The sequence below is a fragment of the Paroedura picta genome, chromosome 12, assembly GCF_049243985.1.
Source record: "Paroedura picta isolate Pp20150507F chromosome 12, Ppicta_v3.0, whole genome shotgun sequence".
Taxonomy (NCBI): domain Eukaryota; kingdom Metazoa; phylum Chordata; class Lepidosauria; order Squamata; family Gekkonidae; genus Paroedura; species Paroedura picta.
In genome coordinates, this window is record NC_135380.1 from 618,128 (window position 1) to 645,911 (window position 27,784).

Consider the following 27,784-nt stretch of genomic DNA (forward strand, 5'->3'; position numbering starts at 1 on the left):
TTTCCTTCACACCCCCGTCCGCCCCCCCCCTCCCAGCCTATGCAGAACTGGGCTTAAAGCCCCCGCCCTGAATAGATCTCTGTCGGTCTCAATGGTGCCTGGCCGGACTCTGATCCTGTTTGCGGTGCCGCTTCGGACCAGCCCGGCCACCCACTTGGATGTTGGCTTATCGCTGTTTCGCCCGTGAATCTGCTCAACATCTTCATCATGTTGTGTGCTGGACGAGTGACCACTTGAATTTCAGGACTATATGTTTATATTTATTTATTTATTTTAATTTATATACCACCCTCCCCGGAGGCTCAGGGCGGTTTACATGGAACATATCAATGATAAATAAAACTATCAATAACACATGAATAACCATACAGTAATATTAATAACGGGTAGTTGTAACAATAAACAGTGTAAACAATGATACAGTCACAGTACAAACAGGTCCAGAGCGCTCTGGTGGAGTTCTGGGAGGGAGGGGAGCAGACGCCCTTCAGTTGCTGTTGGTTATGCCTGGTCTCAAATGCCTGGCAGAAGAGCTCCCTTTTGCAGGCCCTGCAGAACTGTTTAAGCTCCGTCAGGCCCCTGAGCTCCTCCGGGAGCTCATTCCACCAGGTGGGAGCCACAACAGAGAATGCTCTGGCCCTGGTCGAGGCCAGGTGGACTTCTTTCGGGCCAGGGACCATTAGCCAGTTGGTGGCGGTGGAGCGCAGAGCTCTTTTAGGGGCATAGGCAGGGAGGCGGTCCCTCAGGTACACTGGGCCCTGACCGCGTATGGCCTTGAAGGTAATTACCAAAACCTTTAGTCTGATCCAGAATTCAACTGGCAATTACTGCAACTGGTGGAGAATGGGCCGGATGTGGGACCTCCATGGTGTTGCAGAGAGGATCCTGGCCGCTGCATTTCAGACCAGCCATAGTCTCTGGATCAAGGCGAAGGGCAGGCCTGCATAGAGCAAGTTACAGAAGTCCAGTCTAGAGGTGACCATCGCATGGATCACTGTGGCTAGGTGCTCTGGTTCCAGGTAGAGCGCTAGTAGTTTGGCTTGGTGGAGGTGGTAAAATGCCAGCCGTGCTACCTTTGTGACCGGGCTTCCATTGTGAGGGAAGCATCCAGAATCACACCCAGGTTCCTGGCAGAGTGAGCCGTAGTGAGCTCTACGCCAGCCAGGGTGGGCAGGCGTGCTTCCTCGCATGGCCCCTTCTTACCCAGCCACAGGACCTCCGTCTTTGCAGGATTGAGCCTCAGAGGACTCTGCTTGAGCCATCTCAACATGGCTTCCAGGCAGCTGGCTAACGCTTCTGGGGGAGAGTCAGGGCAGCCTTCCATCAGGAGGAAGAGCTGGGCGTCACCTGCAAATTGATGCCAACCCAGCCCAAACACTCTTGATAATGACGAATCCACTTTGTTTGTGATAACAATAAGTGATGATTTTTCAGGGTCTCTTACAAATAGACAATAGAAGCCTTTTTTATAGAAGCTGTGCCTTGCCTGTGAAAGGAGGGGGAAGTAGCATCTTGACACTACGCGAAGCCTTATTTCCTTTGCTTCATTATAATACTAAAAATCACATCCCATTTTTGCTCTCAACCCCCAGGGGCAGGATAAAATATTTTAATTTTGTTAAATATTACCTGAACTATTTTTATTGGAAGATCTTATCAGTGATTGTGCCAGAGTGGACAGTTGCTATGTGACTTAATTGGGGAGTTACTTTCTCACCTGTATAGAGTCTTATGTCTTGGGCTGCTGGTCTCACACCAATTTGGGAGATAAATTGGTGTCAAATTAGGTACTACTAAACTGCAGTTTAAATAAAATTATTTCTGAAGATCCTCTGCCTGGTTTGCGGAAGTTCTTGGTCTGCAGCTGGTAACAAAATAGCCCCTAAGGGACATGGGTATGAATGCTCTTTTGCTGCTCATTCTCCAGCTATATGTATTGTCTGGTAACCTCCCTTTCATTACACACTTGGAAATGTATAAGTAGCGGCTAGATAGCTACCTCACAGAAACGCTGATTCTGTTAATGTAGGCAGATTATAAGTGGGTGGGCAGGAAGGGATGGTGTCTGAGCTTGGCTCTTGTGGCCCTTTCTTGCATGCCCAGGGAAAAAGCCAATCGCCACTTTGTGGTCAGGAGGCAAATTTCCTCCAGGCCAGACTGGCCAGGGATTCTGAGTTTTTTGTGGGGGCGGGGCATCATCTGGGCATGCAATTGGGGTCACTCTGGGTAGTTGTGACTTTCCTGCATTTTGCAGGGAATTGTACCAGATGACCCTGGAGGGCCCTTCCAACTCTGTGATTCTACATCTGAAGAGGTGAGTATGCACACAGAAACCTATACTGCAAATAACTCCCAGTTTGTCTTAAAGGTGCCCCTGAACTCAGACTTGGTTCTGGATTCTTCTTTAAAATGGAGTGAATGGATCCCAGTAATAATCCACTGTAGGGCTATGAGTAATACCCCCTAACCCACTCTTGTTATTTCTGTTTGTTCTGGGGTGAGATCAGAGTGGGGTCAGCAGTTGGAGCTGGCCTGCCTCTGGGGGTGGGAGGGCAGAAAGGGCCAGGGCAGGGGAGCAAAAGGCGCAAGCCTAGAGAGGTGTCCAGGGAGTGGACAAAGTGTGGGGCTACATGGGGACAAGGCTGCTTCTCCTGTTTCTGGGGCTAGAAGACAGAGGAGCCAGAGGCAGGCTGGGTCCAGCCAGGCAGCTTCATATGCACACCTCACCAAAGGGGCCTTGGCTCAGACACAACACATGAAGAGAGAAGGCTGGATTCTACCCCAGGCCAGCCACCTCTTGCTAGGACCCTATCCAGACCTCTGGCCCTTCAGGAAGCTTGGCAAAAGCATCCCTCCTCACCTTTTCTGCTGTCTCGGCTTTGTCCGCGCCTTTTTGCGCCTCTCACCTTCCACAACTGCTGCTGGAAATGGCGGAAGAGAGCAATGCACTTTATACGCGTTGCACTTCTGCCTGTCAATCAATGTGGGCAAGCAATGCCCTTTCTCCATATTTTAAAGGTCCTGCAATACCTGAATTTTTTTCAATGCATCCTTCTCTGTCGAAATGCCTGTGCCTAGAATCATAGATGCAGAGTGCTTTTTGAATGCCACCCCTTATGGGATCACAAGTCCTTTGAGACATTTAATAATATTGTTCCTTTTTTTTTTGGAGGGGGGAGAAAACTTTTGAGAGGCATGTTTTATGTTACAACTTTTGGGGGGTGGGGAATTTTTGTTTTTCTGGCATTGCCTGCATGCTTGTCTGCCTATTTGTTGCTCTAAGAAGTTAGCCACATTTAAAAAGAAATTCCCATCCCCAGGAACATGGGAGAGGGAGGCAGGTGCGAGGGCAGGATGAGGCTGACAACTTTAGTGCGTTTGAGCCTCCATACCTTCCATCTGCTGGTTGCCTGCTGGTTGCTCTCCCTTAGCTCGTGCTAAATAGGTTGGGGAATCTATTTTATGCAATTCCCAAACTAGCACTTTAATATGGAGGATGTAGCCGGCCTGTTACTGCCCAGACGCTGGATGTTGGTGACATCATATGGAGGGGCCGGAATATAACGACTACTTAAGGCAAGCATTGCACTACATTTAATGGGTGTGGAAGTGCCCTGAGTCATGACACACAGACAGGCAGGCAACAGCATACAGCCTCTGAATGCCTTAAAACATAAGGATCACCACAAGTTGGCTGCAACATGATGGCGCAAGAACCAAAACAATAATAATTGTTTGGGCTTGAAAAATGTCTTCCCTACAGAACCCACAAACTGAGGTTACACAGCATCCAAAGGCACTTTGACTATAAGCTTTACAAAAAGAGCACAACAAACCATTTGGGAAAGATCCCAGAAGGATCAATGGAGGATAACATTGTTTCCCTGCTCCTGAAAAAGCAAGGCTGTAGAGAAGTCAAGGCAGAGCAAATCACCTGTGTGAAAACAGATGTATTCAAATGGCTCCATTTTGTTGCCTTGCGTAGGCAGAGAAAGCTGGCTTGCTGCAAATTATAATACCAGAATGTAAGAAGAGCCCTGCCAGATCAGACCAGGGAGGGTCCACTTCCTGCCTAGCATAGTGGCCTGCTAGTTCCTCAGGAGGATGCAATCCTTCTGATTGTGCAGGTCCCTTTTCCTCACCTGGCTAGCAGCTATTGAGAGACCTCTCTGCCAAGCACACCTTTGTAGCTGTCAGCAGGGTCGGATTTACATGAAAAGAGGCCTTAGGCTATTCCACTTATGTGGCCCTTTCACCTCCCATTTTTAAGTTTGTAAATTACATGAGAGATAATAAAATACATCATTACTGTGATATATATCAATATGTTAAATTAAATATGTTGTGATTGGTACTAACCATTATAAAAAAATGTGGCATATAGGCCCCTCTTGATCTTGAGGCCCTAGGCTGAAACCTAGTTAGCCTATAGGAAAATCCAGCCCTGGCTGTCAGTGTCTGAGGTTGTCGCTACAGCAAATTCAGCTGCTTAGTAGAGCACAAGTGGGTAATCATTAATTTTTGTTTCATTCTAATTGCAGAATCCCTTTTGTTTGACATAGAAAGTTTATGATACTTTGCTCTATACACTATTACATTAATGTTGACCCAGACTGTATCTAAAACACTTTTTTGACCAACAGCTAATTTCTGTGGTACTGTAATATTATTTTATTTCAGTTTTTCCATGTCATTTGAACTCTTCTTTATATAATTATATTTTAATTTGGTTCACCAGAATACCCTTGGATACTTCTTTGGTACACAGGTTTTTATTTTATTTTATTGTATTATTTATTTGTTCCATTTATATACCGCCCTCCCAGCAAGCCAGCTCAGGGAGTATGCAACATCGTAATCACCAGGTACGAGATAACGATGACTGAATCATAATTCAAGGGCCTGGCAGTGGCCATAAGGGATCTGCAATGAGGCTTCTGTTCTGTAGCTCTGCCCAAGGGCACAGGCATTCATTATAGATTATAAATAAGTAGTTAAAAATATATCTTGAATATATCTTTTTGGCCTATTATTCATCATAATGTATTAATTTTAATAATTAATAATTGTATTTTGTTCTCGATACAATTTCATCTTGATGTAGGTTTAAGAAACTACATTTATTGTGCTGTCTGGAGCCATTCAGTAACCACATGGTTTTATTCTGAATGAAGGCTATTACTTGGACCTATATTTGTTTTTGAATTTGTAAAAAATAGAGTTATATTTCCCTATATATTTAGTAACATTTATGCTTCAAGTTTAGACAAAACTATTGAGCCCTTATAGTTCTGATTTCCTTAGCCTTTTGGTTCTTAATTCGTCTTCTTTGTCTTTTGCAAGCTTCATCTGAGCCATCTAGACCGGAAGAAGCGATTTAAAGACTCAACGGTGTTCAGAAAGCCCATTTGCCTTGCAAACTGGGAGACCAGACCTCCCACTGCAGAGGTCTTCTCCTCTGAGAAAGCCCTGCAGGGCCATGGGAGAGGCTGCACCTCAGAGAATGGAGGAGTTGGCCATCCTCGGGGACTTGGTGAGTTGGGGGTCTCCTACTGAGGCTGCTGGAATGTGGCCAGGGCTGCTCTTGCAGGGAGGGGGGAGTCCTCCACTCCAGACTACTCTGGCCATGTTTGAGTTTCCAGTCAGATGCTGAAAGCAGAACTTGTGGGGCAGAAAGGGGGACCTGGGTGTGTGTTATGGATTGTGTTATGCTGGCCCAGAGCTTTACTGCCTTTAAAGGGGTGTCCAAAATCTGCCTAGGAAAAGTCTCATATAGCAGCATCCAGGAGGATCCTATACCTTCTTAAATACAGCCATAACAGAATGCAAAGGAGGACATCTGCTAGTCTTTCTGGCACATCAGTTTTGTTGCCCTTTTGGCTTTCAGCTCTTGGGGAAATGCAGGAGTCTCAGGAGGCCTACCCAGTTCCCTTGCTTTCTTTGTGATACTTCAGCAACTGGGATTTCTTACATCCTTTCCTGGAGTCTGGAAATGCCTTGACTGCCTGCAGGAATGCCCAGAGCTTTCCTTACCAGACCTTATAGTACCAAGCCAAGCCCGGCTCAGCAGACTGGGCAGGCAGTGCTCTCAGGCTCTTGCTAGGGCTGTGGTTTCTGTTCCACTTCACAGCCCTGGCTCCCCTTCAGTGTGGTCACATCCTGGCAGATGAACTGCTGTGGCTGATGGTCACACTTTGCTCCCCACCCCCTGCAAAGTTCAGACTGGAAACGCTTTCCAAATGGAGATGGCTCTTTCCCCTGAGCCCGATTGTGGCTCCTTCTAAAGGGATGGCAGCAGCTGGCCAAAAGTGGCTGGAATGGGAGCTCCTCTGACCCTCCAGACACAGAGAACGAAGCTCCGTAGTGCTCAGGTGCAGAGGCTTATGGGCTTGGGCTACCATGAGAGTGTGGCTGGAAGCCCACACAGGGTGGGTAACAGGTTGTGGCAGAATGAGGCCACCCAGAGCAGCTGCAAGCAGGACTTGGGCGGGTCCCTGGAAGAGGAAGGGGCCATCTGTCATGGTGGTTCCGCTGGTACTTCACAGTTTGTGATGCTTCCGCTGCAGGCAGGACCGCAGCTGCCTCAGTCCCCTGGGAGGCAACAGAGCTGCTTCCTCCCCCGCACACATTCTGCTGGGCTCTTCTCTTCCCCCTCCGCCTAACCTTGCGATGGCACCCCATGACCCAGCATCCTTTGCCAGTGACACCCCTCGCCCATAACAAACAGGAGCCTGATGGGCCCCCGAAAAGACAATAATTATTTTATTCCCGTAGGAGCTTCCATGGACCCCAACCCATTCCTCCCCCCACTCCTATCGGACAGCTCAGCTCAGGGCTTGGAAAAGGAGGACCAGCCAGCCCTGATGCCACTGGGCACAGCTGCAGGCCGGTCTGCCATCACTGGCCAGAGCAGTAGTTCCAGCAGTAGTTCTGAATATAGTGCTGCTGTCCCCATGGACACCATCTTAGGCCCCTAGAGTTCTGTTCCATTAAACTCAAGTGGCTGACTCTAGCAGAACTTCACGGAGGCTGAAGCAATCCCTGCTGTGGAGCATGGCCGGGGCCTGACTGCAGAAGGAGGACACAGCAGTGGAGCCTCTGGGTGGCACGCAGGAGGCCCCAAGGCCAGTCCATTTAAGAGGACCCTGTAGGGGCAGCACAAAAGACCTCAGCCTTTGGAGAACAGCGGCCAGTCCAAGTGGAGGGTGCTGCCCTTGATGGACTGGGGCTCTGGGTCAGTCGGTGACAGCTTTGTGGGTGCTTCCGTGTCTCTGGTGCTGGTATAACTCCAAGACCTGCTATCAAGTGGAGCTGCTGCTTCCAATTCTGTGAAGATTCCAAGGAAAAACAGAAAAATCTTATTTAACTGTCCTCTTAGCAGATAAATACCATCAGGTTACAGAGAAGGTAGCTAAATTTTGTTCAACAACAAAATCTGCCCATGTTTAATCGAGAATCAGTGAAGTCATTGTATTTTATTCAACCACTATTTATTTATATTTATTTATACATTCGATTCCTATCCTGCCACTTTCTGTAGACTCATGGTAGCATAAAACAGATAACTCCCCCAATAAAACCTACCCCCTTAAAAACATAAACATAAACTAGAGGCTAAGCCCACTTTAAAAGTGGGCCAGGAGACGGTGGGAGCCTGGGAGCCAGCAGTAGGAACACCCCTCACGATGCCAGCTCTGTCTGCAAGAGGCTGGAAACTGGTGGCAGGACCCCCCAACAGCTCTGGTGCTGGGCGGTGGTGGCCACTGGCCCATGGAGAGGCCAGGCAGGAGGGCATGCATCGTGTGGAGGCAGAGAGGCTGGAGAGAAGGGCAGGCGGAGATGAGGAGGCCAGCAAGAAGGGTGGGTAGTCAGGCAAGAGGCCACCAGGACTTGGGGCCCCTGTGGAGGCCACAAAGAGCCCCTCCCAGTGAGGGCCAATCAGAGCTTCTGCAGTGCCTCCTGATGGTACACCAGCTACTCTGAGTGGCCCTCAGCAGGAGGGCACTCCCCCGAGGGCCAATCAGAGGGCTGGCATGTCATCAGAAGTGCCCATCACATTTTACTTTCTACGAGTAGCAGAGCCTGTTCTCTATGCTGCGCTCAATGTCTCCTTCCTTTGATCCCCTCCTTCCTACTGGCCAGGGTTTCCGGCTGGCTTTTCCTGTTCGTGGACAGAGTGCAGTCCCATTGGGGTGCATTCCTGGGTGGAGGGCATTTCTCCACAGATATTGTCAGCAGCCTGTTTCCCTTCTGGTTCACGTAAACCGGTCCCTTTTTCTACAGGCTTGGTATCCAGGAATGTCCACCGCACTTAGCAACCACTTTCTCATCTGCACCCCGAGGAGACCCCTAATCCACCCATTTCCAGGACTATGCGATGAGTCACCCTTCCCAGCTCACCATCCTAGGAGGGACTGGAATTTAGCCCTTGAGCACCAGCAGTGGGACTTCCCAGTTCCTTTTGGCTGTGGCAAATGGCCTGTCCCTCCCCCACGCCTTCTCCTGCTGTCCCCAGGAGTAACAGTAATGCCGCTTGCTGATTTTGTACCATTCCAGCCGGTGCTGCAATAAGGGGCTGCGCTTCAATGGCTCTTGTGGCGCAGAGTGGTAAGGCAGCCGTCTAAAAGCTTTTCCCATGAGGCTGGGAGTTCAATCCCAGCAGCCGGCTCAAGGTTGACTCAGCCTTCCATCCTTCCGAGGTCGGTAAAATGAGGACCCAGCTTGCTTGCTGGGGGGTAAAGGGTAATGACTGGGGAAGACACTGGCAAACCACCCCGTATTGAGTCTGCCATGAAAACGCTAGAGGGCATCACCCCAAGGGTCAGACATGACCCGGTGCTTGCACAGGGGATACCTTTACCTTTACCTTCAATGGCTGGTCTCCTTTCTCCAGAACTGGACGGAGAGGGTTGTAGTGGGGGAGAATATGTCGAGCCCTTGTGAGTTCCCTTGTGGGGGACCACTGATTTAAGGGACCTGGGTCTCCGAAACTGAGCTGAGTCAGCCCTGGTTAGGATCTGGGTGGCAGACCACCAGCCAAGGAAGCCATGCAGAGGCAAGGAATGGCAAACCAAATCTGGACATCTTTGGGCTGATCCTGTGTTGAGCAGGGGGTTGGACTAGATGGCCTGTATGGCCCCTGCCAACTCTATGATTCTATGATTCCCTTCCAAGCCCTACATGGTCGCCAGAGTCGGTCAACTGTGTCTTGCCAGCACCTCATACCGATACCAGCAAGGGGAGAGAGGACTTGGGTCAAGCATTCAAGGCTTCCTGATGGCAAGAACAGTTTGACACTGGAACCAGTTCTGTGAGGTCTTGAGCTGAAGGCCTTGAAACCAAGGTTAGACAGCTTCTTTTGGGAATAATCTGGCTTTGGATTGTCTGTACTGGGGGTTGTGGCAGGGGGGGAAGGGTTAGACTGGACAACCTGCAAGACCCTTTCCACCTCTAGGTGTCAATGAATCAAAGCAGATAGTTCAGTAGGCTGAAAGGTGAGGTTGACCCTGCCAGTGTGACTTGGGGCCAGCTTTCCCTCCACAAGAGTTTATGAACCTCAGAAGAGCCCTGCTAGGTCAGACCAGTGAGGTCCATCTAGTCCAGCTTCCTGTCTCACACAGAAGCCAGCCAGTTCCTCCTAAGGACCAGAAACAGGGCATGGAGGTTGAGGCCTTCCCCAGATGTTGCCTCCGGGCTCTGGATTCAGAGGTGTAGTGCCTCTGAATGTGGAGGTTCCCCTCAGTCACTGGGGCTAGCAGCCACTAATAGGATTTGTCCTCCATGAAATGACACCCCCCCTTAGAAAGCGGCGTTTCTTCTGTCCACCACCCCATCCTCTGGCAGTGAAGACCACCCTTTAATCACGCTCTGTGCAAAGTAGTATTCCTTTTTGTCTGTTCTGAAGCTACTGCCGCCCCCCCCCCCCCCCAGCTTCAACGAATGTCCTCGAGTTCAAGTATGCGGGGAAAGGAGGAAAAATCCCTCTTTGTCCAGGCATCACTTTATAAAAGCTGCTCTTTCTGCTGCTGCCACAGCAGTAGTGAAGGCACAGTGTGGGCTCCACCCCTGTGCCTGCTGTGCAGACCCCTCACCCTGGGCTCCCTCTCCCCCTCTCTCCAGCCCTGGAATTACAGTGCCTCCGAGAACATCTCCAGCTACGACGAGGACTACCTGTGCTCGGAGACCCCGGACGGCGCCTGGCACCCACTCAAGCAGCTCTTCATGCCTTCGGTCTACCTGCTGATCTTCCTGACGGGGGGGCTGGGCAACATCGTGGTGCTGGTGATTCTGCAGCGCTACCGCCACGCCCACACCTCCACGGAGCAGTTCCTCCTCCACCTGGCCTTGGCCAACCTCCTGCTGGTGCTCACCTTCCCCTTCGGGGTGGCACAGTGCCTGGCAGGCTGGGTGTTTGGGGCCGCCCTGTGCAAAGTGCTCAGTGCCATCCACAGAATCAACTTCTACAGCAGCAGTCTGCTGCTGGGCTGCGTCAGCGTGGATCGCTACCTGGCCATCGTGTATGCGGTGAGGACCTTCCGGAAGCGGCGGCACCTGTCCATCCACTTGACGTGCCTGGGGGTCTGGCTCTTCTCCTTCCTGCTGACGCTGCCGGACTTGGTCTTCACGGAGGTCTGGCAAGACGGCACCAACACCAGCATCTGCCACTTCCAGAAGGACGGGATCCACGGCAGCAATGCCTGGCTGGCCACACGCTTCCTCTACCACATTGTGGGCTTCTTCCTGCCCTCAGGAGTCATGTGCTACTGCTACACAGCCATCGTGCGGGTCCTGTGCCGCTCCCAGCGCCTGCAGCGGCAGAAAGCCGTCAAAGTGGCCATTTTGGTCACAGGCGTCTTCCTGCTATGCTGGAGCCCGTACCATGTGGTCATTTTCCTGGACACACTCACCAAACTGGAGGCCAGTGGCTGTGGCATGCCCTGGCTGGGCACCGCCACAATGGTGACAGAGATGGTTGGCTACAGCCACTGCTGCCTCAACCCCCTCCTCTATGCTTTTGTGGGGGTCCGCTTCCGCCACGATGCTTGCCGCCTCCTGCACGACCTGGGCTGCCTGAGACATGCAGTTCTGCAGGACCTCCTGGGCACCTGGAGGACGGAGAGCACCACCGAGACAGAGAACACCCTGGCACAGCTCGGCAGCCCTCCACTCCAGGCGCCCTGAGCCTCTAGGCCATGGAGCCCCCTGTCTTCTCCCCCAACCCTTAGCAGCACAGCTCAGAGAGCAGACGGGGGCATGGCTCAGCCCAGGAGGGAACTGCTGGCCAATGGCTGGAGTGGCTGACCAGTGGCCATTGACCCCCCAAGCCACGCATTCTAGGCCACCATCAGGGCGGAGATCCTACTCCACAGAGGCCTTTTATTCCCTGGGCACCTTTGCCTACCTCGCTTGCTTGGGGGATGCAAGGCCCCCACACGCTACTTCCTAGAAATGGAGCCCACTGCCAACCCCAAAGGGCTCTGGACAGGTGTAGGGGAGATACTGCCCACCCAGCATTTCTGCTGAGACCTGGGGACAGGCCACATTATCCTGCTGAAGGTTCTCAGACAGGCAGGCAAGCAGGCGGGGGGGGGGGCATGGGGGCCCCAGCCTGTCCCGCAAGCCTGTATGACCTGCCCAGGGCCCCTTGAGGCAGGCACCCCGTGTCCACTGGGCTCCTTGGGCCCAGTGTCATCTTGACCAAGGCTGGCCAGAGGGGTGAAGCCAGGGTCCAGCCCTGCCTTGCTCAGCCCAGGGAGATCTGCCTGGTTAGTTCACTGGAACTCAATGGGAGACTGACCCCCCCCCCCCCTTAAGCGATGAAATAAAGCACAGCCTCCCTTTCGGGGGCACAAGCAAGACTCACAGGCAAGGACAAGGGAGCCGCCCCCCACCCACCCCCGTCAGTAGAGCACAGCAAGGCCTGATACTCCCCCCCCCCCCGGTGAATTCACCACCCAGCTGGGGGGGGCAGTGGCTGTGGCTGTGGAAGCACCGCCCACCCTGGAGCCCAGCAGGGAATCCCTGGGGAAGAAGCACAGGAATGCCCCCCCCCCCCCCCCAGCAGCCTTGCTGCGGCACCGATCCTCCTCCAGGGCTTGTTTGGTGTAGAGCCAGTCTGGTGTAGTGGTTAGGAGTGCGGACTTCTAATCTGGCATGCCAGGTTCGATTCTGCGCTCCCCCACATGCAACCAGCTGGGCGACCTTGGGCTAGTCACAGCACTGATAAAACTGTTCTGACCGAGCAGTGATATCAGCGCTCTCTCAGCCTCACCCACCCCACAGGGTGTCTGTTGTGGGGAGAGGAAAGGAAAGGGGATTGTGAGCTGCTTTGAGACTCCTTCGGGTAGGGAAAAGCGGCATATAAGAACCAACTCTTCTTCTTCTTCTTCTTCTTGTGTGGCTTGCATGGGGTGGCGAATGGCCCAGCTTCGCTTGGCTGCTTCTGCATGCAGCCGATTCCTGCATTAAATAAAGAGTGAAACCTGGAAGAGCTGCTGCCTCAGGTCCTCCTTTCCTCCTGCTGACTGGCTGTCATCAACCCTCCAGGCCTTGGGTGGAGGTGGTTTGTCCTGCAGCAGCGCCTGGAGCTCGGGACTCTTCTCCGGCCAAGCCGAGGCTGGACCACGGAGCCCCCCTTCCATGCAGGCATTGTGGGTCCCTTTTGCTCTCGCTGATTCCCGCCCCCCCCGCCATTCCTGAAGTCTCCAGACAGGAGAGAGGTGTGTCTCCACCCCCCCCTTGACTCCCCTTACCATGACTGCGAGGAGAGGAGGCCTACTGTCCAGAAGTCTTTTGAGCAGAGACCAGCTCCAAGCAGGAGGGGCGTGTGGGCCTTGCTGGCTGCTGGGCACCGTTGGATAGGCGTGCCCTTCTGCCCCCTCCCATAGGCTCCACTCAAGCATGCCCTATCCAGGCCCAGCAGAAAAGAGCATTTGAGAACAGCCTCTTTGAGATGCTGGCCTGCAGGTAGAGCAGAGCTTCCAGGGATCCTGCAATACAGGACATGCTGAATGCCTCTGAGCATACGCAAAGCATCTCTGCACCATCACTGAAAAGCTGCAGCCTTTATCAGCTTCTTGGGGTTCAGGGGGCTTCAAGGAAGACTGTGTGGCCTTCCTGTCCAGAAAGAAGCTCCATCCAGCAGGCTCCTCTGGCTCCAGGCTGCAGCTCACAGAGATCTCAGGCAGGGGAGCCAGGAACCTGCCCTCCATCCCCACCCCCCACCCTAGCCAAAAACGCCAGCAAAAACTGCCTGCGGGTGAGGTTTGAAATGTCTCTTTTTAATAAAAAAGCACCCTATAAAACAGGTCAATCAATACGTTACAAGCAGCACAGAGACCCAAAAACAAGCCTAGAAATCATTTCAAAATAAAAACCAAGAGGATGTCTTCACATATTGTATTTATATATTTATATATATATATATATATTTATATATATTTATAGAATGGTACAAAATGCATGGAGGGGGGATCCTCCGCAGAGGACAGGCAGCTGGCCAGTGCCCGCTCCTCTGGGAACCGGGGCCTGTTGGGTGCTGGCCCCCAGATGTTGCCCCGAGGCAAGTGGAGAGGCTGCCGCCAGGAGCAGAGGCAAAAGAGGAGGCGATGAGGAGCAATAGGCCTTGCACAGGCCCGGCAGCTGAGCGAGAAGCACAAGACGCAAGACGGGACGACACTCACAGCACAAGGCCAGGCCAGGCCAGGGGCGGGGTGGGGTCGCAGAGGGCTGTTGGCTTCTCTGCTGTCTAGTTTTGCCCCCAAAGACCCCTGCCCAGCCAGCACCACCCTCCTCTTGGTCCTCTGCAGGGCGGGCGGGTGGAGGACAAGCCACAGACCAACAGGAAGTGGGCACGGGTTGTCAGGTTATGGCTTTGTGGCAGTGGGGCCTGCAGACAATGGAGTCATCAGTGTAAGCCAGCAAGGAAGCACCGGGCACCTCCAAGACCCTTCCCCAGTTCAGGGGGGGGGCAAGAAGATTCTCTCTGCCCAGAGACCAGGAGCCTGAGACTCAGGGCCCCTGAAAGCCCCACCTGCCAGAGCCGTGCGAAAAAGGAAGGGGGGGGGGAGAGGGTTATGGGTCAGAAATGGGAATCTCCTCCTCTTAGGAATTAATTTAAATTGGACACTGGGGAATTTCAAGCCCAGCCACCGAAGTCCAGGTCCCCTTGCTGGCTTGGCTTCTCAGCACAGCCCAGGGAAGGCCAGGCAACCTCACAACAGCCTTGCAGGGACTTTGGAGATCCTCCTGACTGAGAAGGAAGCGGAGAGGGCACCACTGGCCCCTCCCAAACACCAGCATGACTGGGGGGGACAGGAGAGCAGAAAATCTTGCCCAAGCCTCCTCCGGGAGACCTGCAATGACATGGCAAGAAGGCCAGGCTAAGTCCACCTGATAGCCCCTCCCAAGGCCCTGATCCACAGGCCATGGCTGGTCAGAGGGGTCTGTGGGGCGCAAACCACGTCTTTCTCTGCCTGCCCCCCAACACCTGGTCTGGGGGGCAAAGGGTGCTGGCCAGATGTAAGCTAAGGGCCCAGGCAGGCTGCCCCCATTGCAGAGCAGCAAAGCAGCCCCCGGGGGCGGGGCGGGGCGGGAGTTGCTTACAGCTGTTGTATGGGGGAGGGATGGGGTGGGGCTCTATGAGCTGGCTCCGGGGCAGTGGGATTTGTTTTTTCATTCAAAACAAGTTTTTAAAGCTTCTATTAAAACACAGAAATACAACAATTTCAAACCAGAAAACCTTTGATGTTTCTTCCTCCACCTATTTACAGCTTCCCCAATCCCTCTTGCGCATTTTGGTTGCTTCGCTTCACAAAAAGCAGAAAGGAAGGAAAAATTGACACGCAGGAAAGGTGCAAACCAAACTCTGTGCTGAAAGGGGCTGGCGTCCTCTCCTGGCTGTCGGTGTCCTCAGAAGGGCAGGTTGGCCATGCCGCCAGCTCCCGGGCCCCCGTAACCCATCTGGCCGTCCAGGGAGACGCTGCGCTGGCGCATGGGATGGGAAACCAAGAGGTTCTGCTGGGGGGGCGGACCCATGAGGGAGCCCTGCGGGGAGAGCAGGTGGCCCGGTGGGCCGTAAATCTCACCCGACACAGACATGGTGCGCTGCTTGGCTTGCATCAGCAGGAAGTTCTGCTGGGCCATCAAGTTCTGCTGCGGCATCATCATGCCCTGGTGCATGCTGTTCCCCATCATGGCTTGCTGGGGTGCCAGGCCTGTCCTGCCCAGCACGGGCACCTGTCCAGGGTGGCACATGGCCATGGACCGTGGCATGCCCTGCGGGCCGGGCCGGACCGGGCCCTGCTCCACCATCATGTTCTGCAGGTTCATGAGATGGAGGTTGGACGGGGGGGGCGGCGGTGCCTTTGGTGGCGGCCCCTCGCCCTTCGGGAAGTACTGCAGCGTGCTGCTGGGCTTCTCAGACGGGATGATGCGCGACAGGTCAAACTCGGGGATGCCGGTGGGCGTCGGGCGGATGACGTCGCTCAGCTCGGGGTCGTTTAGCACCGAGGCCACACCCGGCAGCACCGGGGGGTAGGGCTCCGGCAGCCGCCCACCCATACGCTGTGGCGGGACCATCGGGCTGGGCTGCGGCGGGGGCAGCTCCTCTGGGGGCAGCCCCATGCCAGGTGCATAGTGCTGCTGCTGCTGCTGCTGCTGTGGTGCCCCAGCCCCAGGCAGGCTGCTCCCATTGCTGGGGGGCGGCTGGAGGCGAGTGGAGAACACCAGTTGGCCAGGGGGACCGCATGGCTGGCTGAGCAAGTCCTGGGCGCCAGGGGGCAGCATAAGAGGGGCCTGGGGGGGCCCCCCGCTGTGCATGGGAATGCTGGAGCCCAGCGGGCTCGAGGAGGACATGTTGGGGGCGGAGGGCTCGTGTGTGAGCGGCTGTTGTCCGGGGAGGTGGATGGCCAAAGGGCTCTGGGCTGGAGCAGCCCCCATTGAGTTCATGTGCAGCTGGCCTGGCTGGCTGCTCCCCACGCCTGTTGGGGGGCAAGAGAGAGAATGGTCAGCCCAGCTCAGAGCAGAGTCCATCTCCCTGGAGGGAAAACCACACCAGCTGCCTCCTAAGCGAGCAGCCCCTGAAGAACCAGGGACCACGCCTCCCCCCCCCCCCAAGCTTCTAGCACTGCAGGCCTCGGGGCATGGTGCCACGACATGCCCCCTCCTGGTGGGAAACGAGAAGAGCCATCCCCTCTCCAAGTCCAGAGCCCCAGTCCTTGGCCACCCTCCAGGGGGGGGGAGAGGCAGCTCTGTTCCGCCAGAGGAAGCTCCAGGGCCAGGGTCCCGCCAGCTCAGATGGGTCTCGCCTGACCTACCTGCCATGCCCCCCGGGGGCAGCATGGGCCGGTCGGGCAGCAGCTCGTCATCAGAGGTGGCGATGGTCTTGATGGCGTTGTGGTAGAGGGGGGTGGAGCTGGGCATGGCGTACTTGGACATCTGGCTCATCATCAGCGACAGTGGGTTCTGGGAGGGGGGCGGATCTGGAGAGGAAGGAAAAGACAGGCTGGGGAGGCCAGGGGTTGGAGCAGAAGAGCTGCTCCAGGTCCTGGGGGGCAGGGGACCTGCACCCGCAAACACAGTGAGCGGTGGGCTTCGTGGCAGCTTAAGGAGACCTCCCTCCACCCACCCCCCCCCCACAGCAAGGCAAGGACACTCATCAGAAGCAAGGCCGAGCAGGCCGGCCCTACCCCTTTGCACCTGGTGTGTCTCATTGGCTCGTTACGACACCCAGGAAGGGTGGGAAAGGCAACCTCCGCCTTCCTTCGCAGCTTCCTCTCGGCTCATGAGCTTGGCCAACCTGCCGCCTTCTCAGGGCTCCACCCAGAAGCACCACTGAGGTTTCCACTCCCCCCACTTCCCTCCCAGCCCCCTGGCCCAGGTGCGTGGGGGGGGGCAGGCAGACACCCTTTACCTGGCTCGATGGTGCCCAAGGAGGCAGAGTTGCTCATCCCGATGGTGGGCTTGCTCTGGCCAATGCCGGGGCTGGAGAGGGCATTTTTGGGCGACGGAGCCCAGCCTGGCGAGGACGCGGCCACAGATGGTGACTTGAGGTGGCTGGGAGAGCCAGTGGGGGAGCGGACGTTGAGCACGGAGCTAAGCACCTGGGGGGACTTGAGTGGCCCGCTGGGGGCACTGGCTGCTGGCAGGCTGGCCATGGCCGAGGGGGTTGGGGGGGACTTCAGGTTGGCGGAAGGGGAGGTACCCAGAGGCGAATGCCCCTGGCTGACGGGTGGGGATTTCAGGCGACCCACAGAGGGAGAGTTCATCGGTCCCATGCTGAGGGCCAGGTCGGAAGGGCGCCGGCCGAGGCCCCGTGCGGGGGCCGGGGGCATGTTGGTGGACGGGGCGTGGGTGGTCGGGGGCAGGGGGATGTGGCTGAGCCGGGTGGTGCTGCTCATGGTCCCAAACATCTCCGGTGTGCCTCCCATCTCCTGCGACACGGTGGGGTAGGGGCCCTGCCCACCCGAAGAGTAGCCCTGCTGCCCCTGGCTGGGGAACGGCGACCCCATTAGCATCTTGTGGGGGCCCCCCATCATCGCTCCATTGCCACTGGGGGCCCGCGCCCGGGCCACGTCCTCCGCGGGCACCAGCTTCTGGGCCATCAGCAGCTGTTGCTGCTGCTGCTGCTGCTGCTGCTGCGGGGCCATCTGCACGTTCAGATTCATGTTCATGTTGACGTTCATGTTCATATTGAGGTTGCCAGGCCCCAAGGGGGGCTCCATGTCCCGTAGGGGTGGGCTCAGCACCGCCCGGGCGCCCCCAAACTCGAGGCCCAGTGCTTCTCCAGCAAAGAGGGCAGGCTCCACCGACCGATGGGCCTGCATCATGCGCTCCATCTCCACGCCGAGCGGCCGCTGCATCCCACCCTGACGCTTCTCCAGCAGCTGGTGCCGCAGCATCTCTTCCCGCACCCGGGGGGCCAAGAAGCGCTCAGCCTCGCCCTGCCCTGGTGAGTAAGGCAGGGCCCCAGCCGCAAAGCTCCCGGGGCCACCCATGGCCAGCTCCTCGCTCCAGGCCAGGCCGGGCCTCGCTGGCCGCTGCATGGTGCTCATGGGCCCTAGGGCTTCGAGGGGAGGCACGGTCTGCACCCCACCAAAGCCCCTCTGTATCTGGCTGCCTGGGAAGCGCGGGCTGGCAAAGGGGGGGCGCAGTTGCATGGGGTCCTGCATGGGCTCCACGGGCACGCCCCGCAGCACCCACTGCTCCCCAGGCTTGCTGTGGTAGGGCGGCGGAGGCCCCCGCAGCATCATGCCGCTCATGGGCTGTGGCGGCAGCAGCATCTCCGGCAGGGGCCGCCCCCCATGCATGCCGACCTGCTCCTCCTTGCGGCGCTTCTCCTCGTAGTACTCCTCCTGCAACTTGCGCCAGGCCACCTGTTCGGGCGTCAGGCTGTCCTGGCCCAAGCGCTGCATCATCATGCTCATCTGCTGGCCCATGTCGACCCCCGGGGGCCCGGCCCCCTCTGGCTCCAAGTTGGGCCCCCCAAGGCTCTGGGTCTGCGAGATCATGGACTGCAGTGGCTCCTCATATTTCTTCATGCCGGAGCTAGAGGGGGGGGCTGGCGGCGGGGGCGGAGGGGCCTGGGGGGGGACAAGGCCCCCGTCGCTGGGCCCCGGAGCCCCCTTCAGGAAGGGCTCGGCCTCGCTGCTGCGCAAAAGCAGGCGCTCGATGTCCCGCAACGTCTGCAGGGAGCGCTCCCGGTGCTCCAGCTGCTCCTTCGAGAGCCCTTCTGTGTTCAGAGGGTGGCGGGGCCCATTTCCTGCAGAGGGGGCCCCGGGGGTGGCCCCTTCTCCCAGCAAGCCGTCTGCAGCACTTCCCGGCAGGGAGCCTGGGGCTGTGGGGGTGCTGGGATGGGTGCTGCTGGGTGCGGTGCTGCTGCCGTTGGGGGTGAGGTCTCTCTGAGCATCGTCAGCAGCTCCCTCGGGAGGCACCGGGCCTTGGCTGAGGCCCAGTGGGGTGGGAGCCGGAGGCTGGGAAGGCGGCACGTGTGGCGGAGGCTGGCCTGGAGCTTGGCTGCTGGGAGGCATGGCGGCCTGAGCCTGGGGGGTGCTGGCAGGAGACGGGCTCATGGGCAGCGGCTCAGGAACGGCAGGCACCTTGGACGCCGGGACCTACAAAGAAAGGCAGAGAGGCCCTCATCGCAGCTGCCCCAGCCACTCAGCCCCCTGGTCTGCAGCCCACTCACAGCCACGACCCCTGGGGGCAGTGTCTGGCCCTGTTTCACATCCCCTCTCTGCCTTGGAAGCCCCTGGGGGTCCTAGGGCCAGCCACACCCGTTTAGCCTGACCTACCTTGGAGGGATGGTGTGATGATAAAATGGAAGAGCCATGCTGCCTTTCCCAGGTGGAGCAAGGGAGGACACCCCTGAGGGTCACAGTCAGCTGCCATCCAGCTGAGAAGCCCCCCTCGCCAATCCCGTCCCCGGCCCATGTCCTACCTGGTCCAGCTTGGCCCGGGGCACATGCTGCTGATGGTAGCCCAGAATGGAGTCTGCTTGGCCCTGGAGAACAGCCTCTGCCGCCCTGCAGAGACAGCAGCAGCCATTGGGGATGGAGGGAGGAAGCTGGAGGGACCGCAAGGGGTAACCCCCCCCCCCGGAAAGAGTAGGGCTGAGAGAAGCCTGCCTCCCACAGACCAGAGCCAAGCCAGTGGGGGGGGGAGGGGAGCAGGGCAGCCCTCATCCCACCCTGCAGCCGGCGTGTCCAAGGAGACCCACTTGAGACACAGCAGGGGTGGCTGGGTGCTGAGCCCCCACGCCCCATTGCACTTACGTGTTGGCCAGGTGTGTTGTGAAGACATAGACAAACTGCAAGGGCTGCTTCCCACCCACCCCCCCTGCCTCGGACCGCAGGCTGGGCGCCGCACTGTGTGGGGGGGCAGAGGCATTGCTCTCGCTCAGGGCTGGCAGCGGATTGGGTCCTGGGCCCAGCTGTGAGGCAGCGGTCATTGCCGATTCTACGACATTACAATCTGGAAGGCAAGACGGGTGGGGTGAGGCGAGCCACACTGGGGCTGGAGAAGCAATCGGAGCAGGCCAGCGTACCCCCACCCCACCCTGGGGAGGGGCCTCGTCAGTGTGTGTAGGAGAGGGCTGCACTGTGACTGCGGGGGCATGCCTTAGATTTGGGCACGCTCAGAAATAAATCAACACTGATGCACCCCCTCCCGCAGGTTTTTGCCTGTGCCGGGGTTCTCTGGCTCCGGCCCCTCCCCTGCTGCAAGGGCCCTGAGGGGTCTTCAGGATACTCGGCTGGGCTGGCACCACTGGAAACCACAGGAACCATGGAACTGGACCCGCTCTCATAGTCCTGAAAGGGGGGCGGCTTCTGAGGAGAGGCTCATGCAGTCTAGCTGCACATCTGACGCCTCTACTGCCAGCCCCCCCGAGCACCGGAGAGCCTGTTGCCAGAGACTGACCAGGAAACCTGGCTCTCACCATATCTGAATCCTTATACTGAACGAAATCAATAGTTGGGGGGGGGGGGGATTCAGCCTGAACCTGAAAAAACCGAGAGCTGTTTTTTCCTTTTCAAACTCTTTTGGCGAGAGCCTTCCCTCCTTTCTGGGCTTTGCTTTCTGCAAATTGTCCTGCAGGGGGCAGCACACAATGGGAGCCCCCTCCCTCCGAGGGCAGACAGAGCCCGTCCACCCCAGTCTGGGACACTTCTGCTTCCAGAGCAGGGCGGCCCCGTCCACCAATCGTGTCGGCAGCCCCAGTGTCCTAAGATGGCATTTCCTGCTCAGACTTGTGCAAGAACAAGAGGCGGCAGCCCCCCCCCCCAGCAAGGGATTCCACTGCGGTTGCTGGTTAAGACAGCTGCCCCCAGGAGAGAGGAGACAGTGACCGTGAGGCATGGAGGGGGAACAGCAAGGCTAGGGGGTGGGGGTGGGGGTGGGGGTGGGGGTGGGAGGAGACGTAGAGTGAGGAAGGTTGACCCCTCCCTGCCCAAGCTACTCTCCTGTGTGTTTGCAGCAGACACACGAACGTGGGAGAAAAGGCAGAGTGCTGCAGGACTTCCTTTGGGCCCAGCAGCCCCCCTCATCAGGGCAGAGGGCACCCTCAGTACCACCCCTCCCCCCCACAGCCCCTCCTCCCCACCTACAGAAACACCTTGGGGGGGGCACATAAAACATCTCTTTTAGTCGCACCATTAATCAGGGCTCAGGCAAGGAGTCTACTTGGGGTTTGGTGGCTGAGTTGCTGCATTTGTTTCTAACTGGGTTCTTGCTGTTTGGAGGGTCCCCATCCACATCGAGTGCCTCTGAGGCTATACGGGGGGCATAACATCAGCGCCTTAAACTTCACTATTCCAAGCGAAGGAGCAGAGACCAAAAGCCTTCCCAGTTACAATCACGAAGTTGCAAGGGGCCTCCAGGGTCACCTAGTCCAATCCCCCGCACAATGCAGGAAACTCACAACTACCTGCTCATCCACAATGATCCCAACTCCATGCCCAAACTCCTCCTGCTGAAAAAATCAGAATCCCTGGCCTGAAGGAAACTTGCCTCCTGACCCCAAAGTGGAGTCTGGCCTTTCCCTGGGCCTGCAAGGAAGGGCCACAAGAGCTACAATCCCTCCTGCCCACCCACTCCCCATCTGCCTAAGTTCACAGGATCAGCATTTCTGTCAGAGGGCTCTCCAGCCTCTGCTTATGAACTTCCAAGGAAGGAGAACCCGCCACCCCCCGAGGAAGCCTGAACCGCTCTAACTGCCAGGAACGGCTTTTGGCAGAAAATTCTTTTGAATTAATTTCATCCCCTTGGTTCTGGTCCTGCCCTCTGGGCCACAATACAACTCTGCTCCATCCTCTATGTATCTGAGGAAGTGGGTGCGCCCACGAAAGCTCATGCCATGAATGAAACTCTGTGGGCCTTAAAGGTGCCCCTGCTGGACTCTAATCTCTGCCCTTCAAGTACTTGAAGATGGCCACCGTATCACCTCTCGGTTGTTTAATGTCCAGGCTAAGCAGACCAAGCTCCTTCAACCAGGTATTTGGTTGAGGTTGGCTGGAAACAATAACACCCACTGGACCAGAATCACAAAATCATAGAGTTGGAAGGGGCCATACAGGCCATCTAGTCCAACCCCCTGCTCAACGCAGGATCAGCCCAAAGCATCCTAAAACATCCAAGAAATGTGTTTATCCAACCTTTGCTTGAAGACTGCCAGTGAGGGGGGAGTTCACCACCTCCTTAGGCAGCCTATTCCACTGCTGAACTACTCTGAAATTTTTTTTCCTGATATCTAGCCTATATCGTTGTACTTGTAGTTTAAACCCATTACTGCGTGTCCTTTCCTCTGCAGCCAATGGGAACAGCATCCTGCCCTCCTCCAAGTGACACCCTTTCAAATACTTAAAGAGGGCTATCATGTCCCCTCTCAACCTCCTTTTCTCCAGGCTGAACGTTCCCAAGTCCCTCAACCTATCTTCATAGGGATTGGTCCCTTGGCCCCAGATCATCCTCATCGCTCTCCTCTGTACCCTTTCAATGTTATCTACATCCTTCTTGAAGTGAGACCTCTAGAACTGCACACAGTACTCCAGGTGTGGTCTGAGTACGACTATGACAGCTTGCGATTTTGATGTGATGGCCCTGTTGATACAGTCCAAAATGGCATTTGCCTTTTTTACCGCTGAACTTCCCTCCTAGAAATCCATGTACTGAACCTAAAGCTGTTATCTTTCTCATTGTTATGATTATTACCATTGTTGCTTTTACATTTAGTGACATAAATGTATTGAGTTCAGTGGATCTCTAAGTTCTATGTGAGCCATCCTGAGCCTTAGGGGAGGGCAGTATACAAATGTAATAAATAAAAATAGAATAAAATAAAAACCTTTTCACACCCCTCACCATCTTTGTTGCCCTCCTCTGGACCTGCTCCAATTTCTCTACATCCCTATTCAATAAAGGTAAAAGTATCCTCTCGGCAAGCACCGAGTCATGTCTGACCCTTGGGGTGACGCCCTCCAGCGTTTTCCTGGCAGACTCAATACGGGGTGGTTTGCCAGTGCCTTCCCCAGTCATTACCGTTTACCCCCCAGCAGCAAGCTGGGTACTCATTTTACCGACCTCGGAAGGATGGAAGGCTGAGTCGACCTTGAGCCGGCTGCTGGGATCGAACTCCCAAACTCATGGACAGACAGCTTCAGACAGCATTTCTGCTGCTTACCACTCTGCGCCACAAGAGGCTCATTCTCATTCCTATTCAATAGTAGTGCCCAAAACTGAATAGAGTATTCTAAGTGAGCAAAGTAAAGTGGTTCCATCATCTCACGTGATCTGGACACTATATTTCTTTTGATAGAGCCCCAAATTCCATTTGCCTTTTTAGCCACTGAGTCACTGCTGAGTCATATTCAGTGTCTGGTCTACTAAGACACCCCCCCACACACACCCTTTTCACACACAATACTGTCAAGACAGGTCTCACCCATCCTATAGTGATGTATATGATTTTTCCTACCTAAAAGAAGAACTTTATATTTATCACGATTGAAATCCAGTTCTTCCTTGCCTGGACCTTTGCTATCTTTTCATGCTGTGTAAACCCACAAATTGGTTTGGTGACTTGGCAGCTGCACAGGAAAGCTCTCAGAGGTGGAAGACTCTGGGCCTCGGGTGAGAGAGTCCCCAGGACCTCTTTCTTGCCGCTTCAAAGGGCTTCTGCAATACCCCCACAGCCTCAGGGGCCCTGCAAGGCCGGGGTCAAGCTGGACTCACTCTGGGAGTTGCCGAGGGTCTTCTCATCCTCCTCACTGTCTGCGCCAGAGCACCACTCGTCCCCGCTGTAGGGCTGCTTCCTCTCCAGCACGCAGCGCCGCTTGCTCCGGGGAGCCACTTCCCCTGCACAGGGAGGAAGAGCCTGAAGCCCCTTGCCAGGCAGGATGCCCTCTTCTCTCCACCCCCACAGTGGGCCACCCAAAGGAGCCTCCTCACCTTTCAGCTCCTTGTCCAGTGAGGCCGCCCGAGCTTCCCGCCGCTCTCCTGAGTCCACGGAAACACTCCTCTCCCGCTTCACTTTGCCCTTCAAGGCCCCAAAGACGGGCAGAGGAGCTTGGGTGGGCTTCAGTCCCGAGTTGCTGGGAGGGGGCTGGCCCACTTTGCCGCCATGGCTCCCTGCCCCCACGCCCTTCGCGCCCAGGTTGCAGGTGGGGCCTTGGTTCACATTGTGCGACTGCAGCTGGGCACTGCTGGTACCTGTCTTGCCATGATTGGTCAGTTTACTGTCCGGGTGCATTTGATTGGCTAAGGCTGGAGGAAGCTCCAAATCTCTGTGGTGTCTTTCTGTTGCAGGGGGGAGAAAAGAGAAATGGGGGTCAGCCTGTCCAGAAGCAACAGGGGCAGGCTGCGTAGCCACCTCCCCCCCCCCTCCCGTCAGCCCAAAGCCACTGGCTCTGCAAGGCTCTTGCAACAGTAAAATCAGCGCAGGCCAGGAATGCTCAGGGGTGGGGGCATGACATCTGGAGCGCCGCTCCAAAGAGTGAAGAGTGTGGGTATTTCTGAGGTCACCTAGAAGGCTGCAGCCAAGCTAGGGCACAGATCAACCCTGCATGATATGCAGCAGGGTGGGTGAGCCCAAGCACACCAGAGGTGCCCCTGCAGCACCCTGAGAAATGGCTGGCTGGACCATGTCCCCACAGAGGGGGGCTCATGGGGGAGCCAAGCTTATCCAGCCACCCCCTCTGCCCAGACACTCCCTCTTGGTCTATGCCACGTAGCTGGACGTGGTGAAAGGGCCTGGATGCCCAAGAGGAAGGCCAAGGACAGGCCCTTGGAGGAGCAGGCATGGGGGGCCTTTCCTTGGGGGCTGGGGGCCAGGCACCTAGCAAGCCTGTCGGAAGGACTTCTTGGGTGGGAGGGCTGGGCACATAGGAAGCCAGGGTGCCACCTTGCAGGATTGCCCTACTGCGATGAAATGCCAGCAGCTGCCCTACAGGAAGGGAGGGAGGAGAGAGGGAAGTACAGGAAACGGTTTCCGACTGAGCTACCACCCCCCCCCAAGACATTCAAAAGAAACTTTTGGGCAGAAAAGCAGAACACAAAACTTTCAAACAAACCAATGGCATCAGCCAAAGAAGCACTGCCAAAATTGCCCGGTGACCCTGGCCAGCCTGTGGCAGACCCCCCTCCCCCCCCCCAGTTATAACCAGCGAATGCTACACTGGAGGGACCGATATAAAACGCCCACCGCCCATGTTCCTTCATAAGAGTTACTTTGGTCAAAAGGTAAGTACATCAAGAGCACCAGATGATCCAAACACAGCATTTATTTCAGTCACCCCTAGATCCCTTTTCTGCCTCCCTCAGCCCGACTGCCTTGCCCAGGACCACTCTGCCCGCCCACACCCACCCACCCACCCACCCACCCACAGAAGAGGAGGAGGCGGCAGCCCAGCTCTGCTCCCGGCAAGGCAGAGGGTGCTGGGGAAGGAAGGGCCCTGCACCTTGGCTGAGGTCGCCTAGGGCGTTTGCTGGCAGGGGCTCATGGGAATTGTAGTCCATGGACATCAGGAGGACCACAGGTTGACTACCCGTGGCCTAGGGTCACTGCACCAGTGAAAGGGGACAGCCGGGCCTGCACTGGCCCTCAAACAGGAAGCCCCCCCCTGTCTTGGCTCCCTGGCAGTGTCCCCCTCAAGGAGCACAACGCCTGTCCAGCTGCCTTGCGGGATCCCTGCAGCAGCGGCTGACAGCCACTCTGGGGAGCCAAGAGGCTTCCTGCTCTCCCCCAATGGGCTGGGGGGGGGGCAGGGCCACCATCCCCATATCAGACAGATGCCTGAACCCTCAATCCAGCAGTGCCTCGTGGCAAAGAGATGAGGCTGCCCCAGAACTGGGTCTGGGGAAAAACTGGACTATCCTACTGAGAGAGTTCAGTGGGTGGGTGGGTGGGGGAGAAGGGCTAGCAGAGCAGCCTTCTGCATGCTCAGCACTCCAGTCCCTGTGCCCAGGAGGGCCCAGCTCCACAACCCTTGGAGGCCTGGGAGACACACAACCAAGCGGAGTGGGAGATGGGGCTGCTGTGCCAGGGCTGCCGACACCGTGCCCCCCCTCCTGCGCCTGGCTGGGCTGGCTCTGGCCCACTCCTTGAAGATGGCACATTGCCAAGCAGGGGGCTGTCTTGCCCGGCAGCCTGGCAGGGAAGAAGGGAAGGGGGGCATGGCCCCTTTAAGTGTCAGTCACCACACGGCCTGCCAGAGTCTCGGGGGGCCTATTAATAGCAGCTGGAAAGATCACATCACTCCTGGGATATTTATACCCCTCGTTCCACACTAGGAGAGGTTTGTTTCCCGTCTGTCTAACCTAAGCTAGGGGGGAGGGGAACAAGGGGCTACCTGCTGCAAAGTCTGCCTCTCCTGCACAATCAAGGGGGCAAGGAGGGAGGCCCATGTGCCCAGGCTGCGTGGCACCTGCAACTCACACCCCTGCCATGCCCCATAGCCAGAGCCCCCTTTCCTCAGCCCTGGCTATGAAGAAGCAGATCTCCAGAAGAACACCAAGGAGCCACAGGGCGGTCCACGGACCCGGACCCGGACCCGGCCCCGGCCCCGCCCCGCCCCGCCCTCCTCTGGGAAACTTCCAACAGCCCAGACTGTATCCCGGGGGCAGGACAGGGAGTTCTGCAACTGTCCTGCCCTCACAGATGCCAGGACAGGGCCTCTGGCATTAGCTGCCACAGCAGGCCAAGACATGGGGGATGGGTGTTCTCTTTGGAGTCCTACGGTATCCCCACTCTTAGCATCCCCAGGACGCATCAAGAGCAGCCACGGGACCTCTCCACAGTGACACGCCCCCCTCCCCACCCCACCCCTGCTCTGCTGGCTGCTGCAGATTCCCTGCTGGGCCCTTTGTCTGGGATGATGCAGCCCGTGAGCACGTCCCTTCGGGGAGATTAACGAGCAGCATCCTTCCCCCTGGGTGCTTGCTTTGCAGAGGGAGAACTGAAGCACATGAAAGATTTGCAGGCGGAGAGGCATGGGGTCGGTTCCTAGTTTCAAACCCAGCCTAAAGCCTTGAGGAGGCTTCATGGAATCCTAGAGTTGGAAGGGACCTCCTGGGTCATCTAGTCCAACCCCCTGCACTGTGCAGGACACTCTCAACCCTCTCGCTCATCCCCTTTAACCTGACGCAAGAACTCTTCCCCCACCGCAACCCTCTGGGTCCGGTTCTGGAGAAAGGAGCGTATCCAGCGCAAGGCTGTGCTCCGTATCCCCGTGCCGGTGAGGCGATGGATCAGAAGGTCGTGATCCATGATGTCAAAGGCTGCTGATAGGTCCAAAAGGGCCAACACGGCCGACCCACCTCTGTCCAGCTGGCGATGGAGATCATCCAAAAGGGCGACCAACACCGTCTCCACCCCATGGCCAGGACGGAAGCCCGACTAATATGAATCGAGTGCCGAAGTTTCCTCCAAGAATGCCGAGAGCTGGTCAGCCGCAGCCCTCTCCACCACCTTGCCCAGGAACGCCAGATGCGATACTGGGCGGTAGCTGGCAGGGTCCTGCGGGTCCAGCGTTGATTTTTTTAGGAGAGGGCGAACCACTGCCCCCTTTAGCCGCTCAGGAAACTCCCCCGAACTTAGGGAGGAGATGATGTCTCTGAGCTGGCCTCCTATCCCCTGGCCACCTCCCTTGAGGAGCCAGGAAGGGCTGGGATCAAGGGGGCAGGTGGTCGCCTGACCGAGCTCAGCAACTTGTCCACTTCAGGAAGAGAGAGCCGCCTGAAGCCATCAAACCTCACATGTTGTGGTGACCCCAACCATAAAATTCTGCAAGTG

General features: G+C 56.4%; 2 protein-coding genes and 1 long non-coding RNA gene across 4 annotated transcripts in view; 1 reads left to right on the forward strand and 2 right to left on the reverse strand.

Annotated features, from left to right (window-relative positions):
• Positions 1-3,742: 3,742 nt before the first annotated feature.
• Positions 3,743-11,190, reverse strand: LOC143822195 (uncharacterized). Its single transcript, XR_013226068.1, has 3 exons — positions 10,908-11,190; positions 10,507-10,806; positions 3,743-7,326 (listed from the first exon to the last, which is right to left on the reverse strand). It is a non-coding gene; the product is annotated as an uncharacterized LOC143822195 (long non-coding RNA).
• CXCR5 (C-X-C motif chemokine receptor 5) lies at positions 5,408-12,616 on the forward strand. The gene is given in 3 exon segments (XM_077307076.1): positions 5,408-5,533; positions 10,120-11,143; positions 11,146-12,616. Coding segments are annotated over 3 exon segments (1,122 nt in total). The 5' UTR covers positions 5,408-5,479; the 3' UTR covers positions 11,190-12,616.
• A 643-nt stretch (positions 12,617-13,259) lies between these two features.
• Positions 13,260-27,784, reverse strand: part of BCL9L (BCL9 like) — a 29,351-nt gene continuing 14,826 nt past the window's right edge. For both annotated transcript variants that reach the window (XM_077307075.1, XM_077307074.1), the window contains exons 2-8: positions 23,944-24,291; positions 23,728-23,850; positions 19,773-19,971; positions 19,439-19,523; positions 16,913-19,112; positions 16,317-16,481; positions 13,260-15,980 (exon numbers count right to left, since the gene is read on the reverse strand). In XM_077307075.1, coding sequence (XP_077163190.1) covers positions 14,911-15,980; positions 16,317-16,481; positions 16,913-19,112; positions 19,439-19,523; positions 19,773-19,971; positions 23,728-23,850; positions 23,944-24,244 — 4,143 coding nt within the window. In that variant the 5' untranslated portion in view covers positions 24,245-24,291 and the 3' untranslated portion in view covers positions 13,260-14,910. The remainder of the gene's footprint in view (positions 15,981-16,316; positions 16,482-16,912; positions 19,113-19,438; positions 19,524-19,772; positions 19,972-23,727; positions 23,851-23,943; positions 24,292-27,784) is intronic.